The sequence below is a fragment of the Scomber japonicus genome, chromosome 11, assembly GCF_027409825.1.
Source record: "Scomber japonicus isolate fScoJap1 chromosome 11, fScoJap1.pri, whole genome shotgun sequence".
Classification (NCBI taxonomy): domain Eukaryota; kingdom Metazoa; phylum Chordata; class Actinopteri; order Scombriformes; family Scombridae; genus Scomber; species Scomber japonicus.
The window spans coordinates 26,896,045-26,909,075 of record NC_070588.1 but is presented as its reverse complement, the minus strand read 5'-3'; the positions used below and the strand labels follow the sequence as shown (position 1 = coordinate 26,909,075).

Sequence of the window (13,031 nt, the reverse complement as noted above, 5' to 3'; positions counted from 1 at the left end):
TTCAACACTGTTACTACTGATGGCCTAAAGCAGGACACTCCTATTGGACTTGTGCTTGTGATTCCACAGGTGAAGCATTAACACTGGTTTAAACACTAAATCATCAGTTGGATCACACTCTTTCAATCAGCTCTGTTTAAAAAATCAATTTAAGCCACAATGTTGTGTAAAAAAGTGCTTCATAAACAAAATGTAATGAACTTTTTCGCAACATCTGTTATGTGAAAGATGTGTCGCTTTGTGTTTTTATTCCTGGTGTGAATTTCCAGGAGGATTTTCAAAGGACGTCATTATCTACCATGAAACTGAAAACATTACTTATTTAGCTTAATTGTATTTGAGCGTGAACAACTGTCAGCTGATGTCCTCTGGCTGCTCCCTCCGTCGTTTGTTCTGAGTTCAGCGTGTCGATGTGTGATCCGCTCTGACTTTACATCACCTCAGGCTGGCTGGGGACTAGAAGCATGACTCCTCTGGGCAGTAAGGCAGCTGTGTGAGTGTGTGTGTGTGTGTGTGTGTGTGTGTGTGTGTGTGTGTGTGTGTGACAAGATTTAAATAAATTGAAGAAGTGAGTTTAGCTACCTTGGCTGACCAGATAATACAAATGTGTTGTCAAGTTCTCTATCCTTTTTAAAAAAAAACCACTATACTCATTCTTTCCAAACTGAAAACTTACCAAACTCTTACATTTGATTGACTGCTTTCAATTTTCCAAATGCTCTTTTACCATTTGACAAACAACCCACTTATTTTTTTACTTTATTTATTTTCTAATGTGAAACTTACAGGCGAGACGAAGATAGAGTTATATATGTTTTTTTAAGTCTTTCATTGCGAAAACACAATTTTTGCACATCTACTGAGCACCAGAGGAACTAGACACCACAGCACCGCCCACGCCGTTTGATTGACAGGTGTTCTCTGGGCAGAGCGTGCTGGGAAAAAAACCCACAGAAATAAACGCTGAGCGACACAGATGGAGACAAAATTTTAGAAATGAGGATTGCAGATTAGATCATTCATATGTGTGTATATATATGTGTGTGTGTGTGTGTGTGTGTGTGTGTGTGTGTATGCAGAAACCCAGTCCTAATTTGTGTGTGTGTGTGTGTGTGTGTGTGTGTGTGTGTGTCTGTGATTTTGATGCCTTGGATATTGAATCTAGTGTTTCTGAAACTGTGCCGTTTTCCCCCACGGCCCTGGTTTGAAATGACCCCCTCTGTTGTAGTGTAGAGGGAGGGGCTCTGGGGCTGTTTGGCTCTGGGGAGGTTTTCTCACCCTCAGATTAATCAAGAGCAGACTGAGGCCCTGAGGCGAGGCTGGGGCCGACACCGTCTGACGCCTCCGCTCTGCTGTGAAATAATCCTCGGCCCTCCCGCGAGCGTCACTGCAGTGTGAACTCGGTTTCCGCTCGACGTCGCGTCGCTGTGATAGAGATTCAGCCCAGCTAATTACTGTTATGGAAGGAGGCGCGTGTGTTGTGAGCTTGTAGAGAGGACAAATAAAGGCTGAGAGTTCACTTTTGCACAAGCACACACACACACACACACACACACACACACACACACACACACACACACACACACTATCCTACTAAACTTGTGAGGGCCGTCAGTCAACAAGTTCACTTCTTAATCTTTCACAGCTACTCGCATAAACCTCACAGAAAATGCTGCATTAGGAACAAAAAAGAGAATCATATAAATTGAAAATGGGGTGTTTGGTTTTGCCTCCAGTAACGACAACTGGACTTGTAAAATGTTTTCAATTTGGATGATTTCCCTCAACTTTTTCCCTTTTTATTTTCCAAATGTTCTCACAAAGACAGAACACAATGACTAACACACTTAGTCACAGGCGCACACATGCATGCACACAAGCTGTATATTCACTGCAGTATATATGCAGTATGATGTATATCCCTTCTAAGTTTTTTTGAGTTTTTTAATAAAAATTCTACCGCTATTGGCTGCATCTCATCTTCCTTTCTTTCCCTCCACTTTTTCAGATCATCCTCCACTCCATGCACAAGTACCAGCCTCGCGTTCATGTCATCAGGAAGGACTTCAGCAGCGAACTGTCGCCCAACAAGCCGGTGCCCAGCGGGGAGGGAGTCAAGACCTTCAGCTTCCCTGAGACGGTCTTCACTACTGTCACTGCTTACCAGAACCAGCAGGTATGATTCTACTGCATCATCACATTCATGCATTCACTTTGAGTTCACATCCTTCACAAATTCAACCAGTCTTTTAAATATTTAAACTTTTTTTTCTAATTGTTTTTGCAAGAAATAGTCATTGAAAGAACACCTGTCATTTTTTTAAATCAAAAAGTTTATTATACGTTTATTTGCTTATAACTGCAGTTTGGAGTGTATTGGTGCTTATCGACTAGTTTATGGGAAAAAAACAAACAGATGTGCAGTTTTTTCAAATATTACTACTCTTTATTTAAAAAATGGCTCAGAAATAGTTTCAATTTTTTCTCTTTTCTTCTTTTTTGCAGATCACCAGACTAAAGATCGACCGAAACCCGTTCGCCAAAGGTTTCCGAGACTCAGGCAGAAACAGGTACGATAGCAAAACATCTGTTTACTTATTGAGTGTGCAGCCGCACAGTCCAGTCCGTTGGGGTGTTTGTAATGCGCCCCACAAAAAACCCATTGTCTTTTTTTTTTTTTTTTCCTAAATCTGTGGCCTTTAATATGGAAATAATCCTCTGTAGATAACACTTAGTACCATATGTTGCTCCATATAAAAACAGCTGCTATATCTGCTGCCAAGAGGAACACTTCAGATCTGCAGCACAAAGAGGGAGTCATTGGTGGATGTGGTCACTTGTACACCCCACCTATCTGTCCTATCTCTATTATTGTCTCATTCATCTCGAGAAATAAAAAATGCTTGCGAAGTCTCAAAATTCACTCAAGCGTGAAAACGTAGAAGCGGGGGAAAGAAAGATAAAAGAGTTCATCTCAGCTCAGTTTCACTATTTAACCTCCGTACCTCAGTGTTTTAGCTGCTTTACAAATGGACTCATGCTACAAGTCGTATGGTGATCATGCTTTGAGATGCCTTCACTGTAGGAATCAGTGTCAGATTTCACCTGTTGATCTGTTGTTTACAGCACTGGACAGATGTGTTACAGATGTGTTGTACATTATCAGGCTATTTTGTGCTCTAATTAGATCACCGCAGAGTAACAGTGTGTACATTCTTGCATTTACTATGCTGTAATAGGATGATAGTGGCAGGCAGCAGGTTTACAGTCAGCTTGCTTGATGTTGTTTTCACCGTTAACAGTTTTTTTTTTTTTTTTTAACCAGACTTTTAGGAGAAAACTAACCAATCACAGTCCTTGCCATCTCCACATGGTATCTCCATAGCTACAGTAGCCACAGCTTCTAGTTGCTCCTTTAAAGATGTGCACCTCAGCCTCAGTGAGCGCCATTATTGCACCTTCTCTATATTATTATACATATATTAAAATGCGGTTGGAACAATAGTTATATGGTTTAAAACAACCATCTAACGCCTACTTCAGAAAACTTCAGAAAATCACCATATGCATTCTTACTGGATTATTAACACGCATTCTTTCATTCCTCACTCCAACACAGCATGAGATTCAGTGAGGACTGCGAGTCATGCATCATCAATCATTATAGGACTATAAAAGGGTTTTTTTTTTGGGGGGGGGTGGCGGGGGGGGATTTGAAAAGATCACAAAGACAGGAAGCAACATACAGACAGCACAGAAACACAACATGTATGAAGAGAGAGAGAGAGAGAGAGAGAGAGAGAGAGAGAGAGAGAGAGAGAGAGAGAGAGAGAGAGAGAGAGAGAGAGAGAGAGAGAGAGAGAGATAGAGAAATGGTGTAACACTTTTTTCTGTGACGGTCAAAATGTGTGACACAGACAAAAAAACAAAAAAAAACTACACCCGACTGGTCTGATCCTCCTGCTTGCTCTTTCAGCTGTTGCATCAGCTGTGTTGTCATCGCGTGCTGTGATGTCAGCCAGACAGAGCTTTCCTATTGGTCGCTGCCACTGTATGAATCATTTTACTGATCGTCACACACCTTTTTTTTTTTGGTGACGCGGCTAAATCTTATTAAACAAGTTAGATTATGTTAGTGATGATGCTTCCTCGCCTTCTCTTCCTTTCCTTAAGTTTCTGTCTCCTTCTTTCCTTTTCCTTCCTCTTTCTGAGCCGTCTCACTCACACGCTCTCTCTCTTTCTCTCTCTCTCGCCCTCGCCCAGTCTTTGAATTATCATATATAACATTTGTGGAGGAGGGGAGGGGTTGGGGTGGGGAGGTGGGTGTGGGAGGGGGGTTGCACTGAACCACCAGACCCCTCCGCACATGAAAGCAGCCCCCTCATCTGGTCCGCATTTCTTGGCACACAGATATTTGAGACATCTTTTTTCGTTTTTCAAACAATAGACTGTTTGATTTATGAACTGGCATTAGAATTTCATTGCAGAAAAGCTACAGATGAAAAGATAACGGCGAATGAGATATTTGTCCAGGGAGAGAGAGACAATGAATTTATCCTCACGTACCGCTCGTTGATTCCTACTCCTCTTCCCTTGTGGGCTTTGTTTTGTTCGGAGGCCTCGGATCATTTGGAAATTGGCTTCTGTCACCTTAAAAAACCCTTTTCCACTTATTCCCAGTTTCACACTTTCATGTCTAGAGCTGCTTTTTTAACTTCAGTCAGTCATGAATATTGTTAATGAGCTGCAGCTCTGACCCTTGACCTCTGTACTGCTGCATTTGCATAATTTGGGTGATTTAGGAGTTTAATCACTCGCACACTGGAAGTGACCACTGTGAGTGTCTGTTAAACATCAAATATAAAGACAGATTGTTTTTTAAGTTCTTTCTCCCAATTTATTTGTTTTTAACACCACAGCTGGAATTTGTCTTATTTCTCTCTCATATTTTCACATATTTAATCAGAATAAAAACAATTTTGTGGATATAAATGACAATTACATTTGGCAATAATAATAATCATAATAAATTCAAGCATAATCATAATGTATTTACAGTACATCACACATTGCATGCAAAAAATACAATATAACATGTTTTACAGTAAATAAAAACAGGCAGAAAGAATAAAAACAGATAAAAAAAGATAACTAACAAATAAAAGAGACAATTCAAGCAAATAATCAGCAACATAACCCCAAAACTATAATCACTGATGTGGATGGAGGCTCATTGTTGTTGGTATCCAGGTGCAGCTGCTTTAATAAAGGGGGGGATCTGTGTTTTTCGTGATTGGCTTCCAAAGCTGTGCTCGCACCAACATTCGCTCCCCCCTTTATTTCTTCTCATACGCCCTTCTCCACAGAAGACATTCTGACATGTCACAAAAAGAAAAACACAGATGTAAACAATCAAATGAATGACGGCTGCTTCAGTTTCGGGGGTCCTGGTTGCTTACTGGCTCACTGTCACTCACATGAACGGCTGCCACAGAACCGAGGATAGAGTAGAAAAGTCGGTGGGGGGAAAAATGAAAATGAAAACCTTAATTTTGCACCAAATTTTCATGTGAGGGACATGACAGAGTGACAGAGTCTTTGCTTCTGCTTTGTTTGCTTCCTTTTTTTTCTCTTCCTCTTGAGTCTGTGCTGGTTTTTGGCAGCGAGGTCTCACCGGGTCAAGTGCTCGTTTTGGGCTTAACTCCAGCTACCCTGGTGAGTTTTGGTGCGCCCCAATATTACGAGTCCAACCGATTCTAACTTCGTAGGGTTTATTGTGTGAAACATGAAGATATGTGATAGACGATAGAGCCAAGAGCTGTGGCTGAGAGCGAGCGAATGAATGACGGAGAAAGAATGTCATCTTCGTGACTCAACTCTCTCTGAGCTCCGTTTATGATCTGTGCTGTGTGTGTGCTCCAACCACTTTGGTTTTAATCACACTCACACACACACATACACACACACCGGCTATTTTTAACTATTTCCTTCACTTGCTTTTAAGTGAGGTTAAAAAGTGAGCTGAATAAAAGTGTTCCACCCTGTCAGACCGCATCGTTCTGTATCCTCTCCTTTAGTCTCATTAAAGCACCACATTGATGTAACTACAGCCACTACAAAGAAACACACAAAAGATGCATATCATGTAATAAGAGAGAGCACAGGTTGTTTAGTTTAGTTTCATTTAGGTCATTAAATATATGCAACTCAAATACACATGAATAAATAACGTAAATAATCAGTTAAAAGAAATCAAGAGGTAGAGCAGCTTGTAACCCATTCTCTTATTAATGTCCTGTTGCCATGACAACAAATACGTCTTATTATTTACCACCTGTAAACACTTTGGTGCCATTGAGGTTTTGGTAAATGACTCAAAACGGTAAAACATCCCTTTTTACACAATGGGAAAAACTGTGTAATATATATTAATACTGTACCAGTGTAGCAATTTTTAACACCAGCATGTGTTAAAGCACATTATGAGATTATACCACTTATTTAGATATAGTTGCCACAGCAAATGAACTGGGCCTTTAAATAATTTGATGTAAAAAAAAAGAAGATATTTGCAGTTTTTAATTTTTCTTTCTTAGTTATAGGTTTGATCCAAGTCTTGAAATAAGCAAAAACTTGTTTTCTCTTATTAGATATATGACATATGAGAGATATGTGTGTGTCACAACCATTGAGTCAAAGTTTAAGATTTATTTCTTGTCACCTTTTGCAGAAACAAAAAATTCTGAACACCCCAAAAAACAAAAATTCAGAAGTTTAGTAATCTAAAGGAAATATTTGACGTAAGAATCCTTTAATAAGTGACTTTTTACTTCGTGTTTGAACGCTAACGTAGAAGTCACGTACTGTGACTTAAAGAACAGGTGTGACATCTTTTGTTATCATTACTCTGTCAATCATGTCTTTTATATTACTGCTGTATTTGAGTGACATTAACAACCATTAAAAAAAAAAAGAAAAAAAAAACACCCCACTTGCAGTATGGTTTGGATTTTAGCCGTAAAGTGACTGCAGCCTGTTTGCTGTATGACCTGACCAGCTAGTTCCACATAAAGAGGAAATTTAAAATTAACAGAAAGGGCAAGTCTGCGCTGCTAATTCTCAAATTAAGCACCGACGTGTTTTCCTTTTTCAGATTTTTTTTTAGTGGCCCTCTTAATATAAAAACCCTCCTAAGTTTTTAAGTTTGCGGTGGTGTCGTCACTTGTGTCTGGTGACCTGCCTTTATGGCCTGTAGCGGAGGGATACAGCTCATTTGTTGGGTTTTGGTCCCGCGGCAGTGTCGAGAGTGTATGAATGAGTGCAGTGATGGCGAGGGGCCGGGTCCCCCGATTAGCGTGGTGCACTAACGAGCTGCCACGGCCAGGGAATTAGTGGCCCTAAAATAACATGGCGAGAAGCGGCAGTGATGGTGGGTGGAGGGTGGAGGGTGGAGGGTGGAAGGTGGGGGGGGGGTTGGTTTTCATGGGACGGGGGCTGAGAGTGCCGCATGGGGAAGTAAATCAAGCAGGAAGGAGAGCCATGTACAGATTCAAGATGAAACGTCACCCAGATTTATGTGCACAGTAAAAACCTGCCCCTTTTTAATGGCTCCAGTTTCCTCTGAGCAGGACTCCAGTTTCTCCCTCTCTCTCTCTCCTTCTCTCTCTCTCTTTCTCTCTCTCTCTCAGTCTGGCTCATTCACCATTAACCTCTCTCAACACACACCAAAAAAATAGAAAGCAGCACACTTCCTTTCTCTCTGCAGCCTATATTGTGTGCTTTTTCTCACTTACTTATAGTCTCTCTTCATGTCACACCAGCATCCCTCTTTCTCCACACACACACACACACACACACACACACACACACACACACACACGGATATACAATCTGTAGTCATTGTTGAAGTTCTTGAGATTTTATGACAGTAACTTTTATTTACGTAGCCATGAGATGAAGATGTGTTTTGAGGCTGGATTGTTGACAGGCAGGTTGAGGGACAGCCAGGACATCTCAACCTCACAATGAATAAGTTTATCACATATATGAGTAGGAGTCTGACAATGCCAACAAGCAATACAATCTTAAAAATCAATTTTAAGACAAATAAAATTGATCAGTCTCGGTCCCGCACTTGTCTCTGTTCATGTCATCTGTCTCTTTTTTTTTCTTCTCTCATGCTGTTTCTGTTTCTGTTCTGTATCGCTTATGTTAAAATAAATCTCTCTCTTCTCTCTGTTTCTCTGCCTCCCCTCCCCGTCAGGACCGGCCTGGAGGCGATCATGGAGACCTATGCTTTCTGGAGACCTCCTGTGAGGACCCTCACGTTTGAAGATTTCACCAATATGCAGAAACAGCAAGGTGTGTACATGCATATTATCTCTGACATTTTGCTCATTTTTCTATAAGACTTTATTTGTGAATATAGAGATTTAGAGCAGGATAGTTAAAGTGAAAAACATTTTTTTAAGCCAGTGAAAACTCTTGGTTCTGAAAGTATAAATTCATCTGTGTGTGTCCTGTGTGATGTATGTCTACATGGTATAATTGTTGAACATTAGTGCAAAGTAGCAGCTCTATAAGAAATCCATGTAGTTTTACTCTGGAGGACTGACAGCTTAACCCTTTACATTCTGTTCATAATTAGTCTCTACACCAATTCACATTCATTAATACATGTTTGATGAATCTTATGGAAAAAAGATATTCACAGTCACTATTTTATGATCAGGGTGAACATATTATAGAATATGAAGAATAGAACAAGTTTGAATGTTGATGTTTTTTAATAAACAGGTCAATTGTGTACATTTTCATATATAAAAATGTGTATCAGCTGCTCAAAAATTTAAAAGATGAGCTTTATTTCCGTGTTTGTATACTGTTGGTCCATGGGTCAGGGTTAGGGTCAGGGTCAGGGTCAGGGTCAGGGTTAGGGTTAGGGTCAGGGTTAGGGTCAGGGTTAGGGTTAGGAAAAGTCCAGCTAAATGAAATCTTTTATGGTGTTTTTACGGCTCCAAAATTGGTCAAATTTAATCCTGAACAGCATGTAAAGATTGAACCTACCAACACTGCTGTTTGACCACATGCCTTCAGGTTTTTACCCATTGGAGGAAAAAAATTTAAATCCACCAGCAAACCAAAGAAATAATCCCAGATATTCATGGAGGATTAAAATTCCAGTCTATAGACTCCTATACAATACCTAAGTACTTCTTATCTATTATATTATAAATATTGCTCATATTAGAATTATTGTGCACAATCCTCAGTGTTATAGTCAGTCACCTCACGTCAGAAGACTTTTCAGACCTCAAACAGACAAATTAGAGCTCATTGAACCCATCTGATCTTTATCATTCCAAATAAGCCTTACATGATAACATCTTTGTGCGTGAGTTGTAGCACTGTCTGCTCTCAACACGAAGAAATGAAACTGAAACCCATGATTAGAACAGTCACTGATCAGGATCTTTTCCACTAAACTGGATAATAGTGAGATTAGACTGTGTTAATGTCCTTTTTTAACACTTAATACACACTCACAGTTTTATGCTTATGAGTTGGCACAGTGTTAAATGTCAATATGCTTTATTTTTGTTGCAGGAAAATGTATAATCCAATATTCCTGCTAATTCTCAGAAAGGACTGACTTTATATCATATATAGTGATTTAAAGAGTTGTAAGCAGTACATAACTCTACAGTGGACTTTCTCCATTGTATAGAGTTAATTAGTGGACCTTGGTGCGTGTGCTGTCCCAACCTGAACTCTCCTGCTGCATACTTTCCCTGCATATATCACCATGCACTGCATCCGCTATGGTTGTCCTTCATTTGAGCTTGGCCATACGCTGCTCCTGGCAGGTCGGCTTTGTGTCTGTTGAACTTTTCACATCACGCACAGCCCCTCGAAAATATAAAAAAAAATCGTTAAACAATCCCTGTGGCTCTTGGACGGCTTCGCGACATGAGTCAGCGTCAGTCGGGCCACCTCCCTTTGTCTCCGCTCCAGCGTCGGCACAAGATCTTAGTCATGGCTCTTATCAAGGGCCTCGCCGCTGTTGTAAAGCAACGTGCCTTTTTTTTCTCCTCCCTGACCCCTATCTCTGTTACCTCTGGAGGTCGGCATGACGTGACGCTCCGTATTTTGTCTGAGCCGGCGGACATGTGTTTGTTATCATTAAACTCCTCCGAAGTGATTAGGATTTAATTAAAGTCCTTGCGCCGCCAATGAACCCTGTGTCACCCTGAGAGGACACTGCTGTGTGTGTGTGTGTGTGTGTGTGTGTGTGTGTGTGTGTGTGTAGACTTGCCCTTAAAGCACCAGACACCCCTTTTCCCCTTCAAGTAATCAGCTATTCCCCCTCGGCATTGAAGCACCTCGAGCCCTTCCAACCAAAGGAAAACATGACATCACCAAACTATCCTCCTCTCTTCTTTTCTTTCCTCTTCTCTACTTTACCTTGCTTTCTCTTCCCCCCCCCTTTTTCTTTATTTCCCTCCCTGCAAGCCACCCCTCACCCCCCCCCCCCCCCCAAACCCCCGTCCTCAACCCCCTACTTCCTCGTCTCCTCAAGCACAGCGCCGTAGTGATATTATCGAAGGCATATGGTGCAAAATCAGAACCCCAGCCAAGCGAGTCCTGGATCATTTAGTTATGCCTCCTCCTCATTCTGATTTCAAACTGAATTTCTCCAGCAGCAAGATGAACCCACGCCAAATTCTCATTAATAGAGAAATATGCGATTGATATCCCACAGCTATCATTTCACTCTGAAAGGTTTGGCTTAGTGGACACACTTGGTGCCAACATCCTTCTTTTTTTTTTTTGGTCATATAGTATATATATTTCCTTTCCTTCCCCCTCCCTCTTCATCTGAATTATTATACTACATGTCTAAACCCAGAGCTGGTGGCTGTTGACCAGACATGGTTGTATTTTATGAAACGGTTCATAATCTCGTATTCCAGCGTAGTTTCAAAGAGTGCAATTAGTCTGAGGGTGGGAGTCGTTGTATGTTACATTTGGTGACAGGTGAATTCCTAATTTTGCTACTTCTCAGTGCATATGGACCGCTGGGAAATGTTCTGACAGGCTCCCACTATAGTGTTCTGCCTCCTTCATGCTGATGGTGAAACATACTTACAAAAGCTTCTATTTGACATGTAGAGCTTTAAAAATCGTCTGAACGAGAGACTTTAGTGTTCCAACTACTTGTGGCAGACTGTTTTGCCCACACTGTCATTGTGTAGAGAGGATGTGGAGGTCTAGCACTAGAGAGATTAATAGTTCCCCACAGGAAACTGTTTCTGTTTTTTGCAGCCCTCCACAGAAAAGTCAAAGGTCAGAGGTCAGAGGTGGGCATTCGGGGATTCATGTCACTTTCCCATCATATCAAATTTTAGAAAAAACCCCCCCAAAACTAACATAGCAAATGATACAATTTGAGGGGAAAACAAGAGAAGAGATTGAAGAACATTTAGTACAATTCAATGTATGAACTTTCATTATGAACACTTGGATGCTTACATATTGTTTAAATAAGATGTTCTTCCACTTCTCTGCTTTTTCCATTATGACTTGATCACCACAGCCCTGCTCATCACTGCTTAAGCAAACAATCATTTTAACAGATTAAAGACCTTGATATTTAAGCATGAATCATTATGATACCTGGAACAGGTGCTGCTCTTCTCTGGAGTTATCTGTGTCTTAGCCATTATTGATGATTCACCCAAACAACACCTCAACTTGATTGCATCCAAAATCAACCTTCAGTGCATCCATTAGTTTGATGTTGAAGGACCAACTTCTCTGTCAACCACTAGAGAGTGAGAGTGATAAGAAGATAAAAGCACCTGTCAAATAGAACTCTATTTGTCACTGTCTTTGTTTTTTTTTTCAGGTGGAAGCACAGGAACTTCTCCCACAACTTCCAGCACAGGAACCCCGTCCCCATCTGGTGCGGCACACCTCCTGTCCCCCTCCTGCTCCCCTCCAACCTTCCACCTGGCCCCCAACACCTTTAATGTAGGCTGCAGGGAGAGCCAGCTCTGCAACCTGGGGCTGTCTGAGTATCCAGCCTGCGCCCGCAGCAACATGGCGGCCCTGCAGGGCTACGGCGGCCTGGCCGACAGTTCCTACGGACGCCTCCAGGCCGCAGGGGGCGCTGTGGCCTCCGCTCAGCCCTCCGAATCCTTCCTGCCACAGAGGACTTCCTCCTTGATTGCCGCCGGCATGCAGGGTGGCCCGCACGCCTCCCTGACCGGCGGCGGCGGTGGCGGCAGCAGCACCGGAGGAAAGATGGATGCCTACAGCGGTCAGCTGGGCTCCTTCCCAGCCTCGCAGCTTCAGTATGTGATGCAGGCGGGGGGTAGCTCCAGCACCGCCTCATCCTCTTCATCCGGATCCTCACCTTCCTCCGCTCACATGTTCAGCGGGAGCCACCATCACGTGCAGCAGGGCTCCTATAATGCTTTCTCCCTGCACAACCCTTACAACCTGTACGGATACAACTTCCCCACCTCTCCTCGCCTGGCCGCCAGCCCCGAGAAGCCCCAGGGAGGGTTGCTGTGCTCCTCCTCTCCCGCGGGGGCTTTCGCCGAGCGCCAGTACCTGTCCAACGGAGGCATGGACACTATGCACATGATCGGCAACACCAGCGGCGGTCAGCAAGGCGGTGGCTCCTGCGACGGCCGTCAGTATAGTTCCACCTCTCAGATGTCAATGCACATGGTGTAAAAAAAAAAACAAGGGAGCCCTCATAGTTCTCCATGTCCAAAGTCTTTCAGCTGAAAAGCAAATCTAAAAAAAAAAAATCGACGAGCCCGGTGTGAAGACAACAATGTTTTTTTACAGTGTTGATGTTGAACCGGAGTTTTTACATGAAGTGTTAAAGAACTGAGGTACAAAGCAAACCTTTCAGAAAAAGGATATCATCTCATGTTTTAGTTTTTCAAGACACTCCTCCACTTAAAAAAGCATTATAGAAGGAGTCAAAACTATTATTTAATTTTCTTTTATTAATA

The 13,031-nt window shown here is 42.0% G+C and overlaps 1 protein-coding gene across 1 annotated transcript in view; it reads left to right on the top strand.

Moving 5' to 3' along the window:
* tbx15 (T-box transcription factor 15) overlaps positions 1-12,823 on the top strand; it is a 36,334-nt gene extending 23,511 nt beyond the window's left edge. Inside the window, exons 5-8 of the mRNA XM_053328008.1 lie at positions 2,009-2,176; positions 2,506-2,570; positions 8,264-8,361; positions 11,909-12,823. Coding sequence (XP_053183983.1) covers positions 2,009-2,176; positions 2,506-2,570; positions 8,264-8,361; positions 11,909-12,744 — 1,167 coding nt within the window. The 3' untranslated portion in view covers positions 12,745-12,823. The remainder of the gene's footprint in view (positions 1-2,008; positions 2,177-2,505; positions 2,571-8,263; positions 8,362-11,908) is intronic.
* Positions 12,824-13,031: the final 208 nt, after the last annotated feature.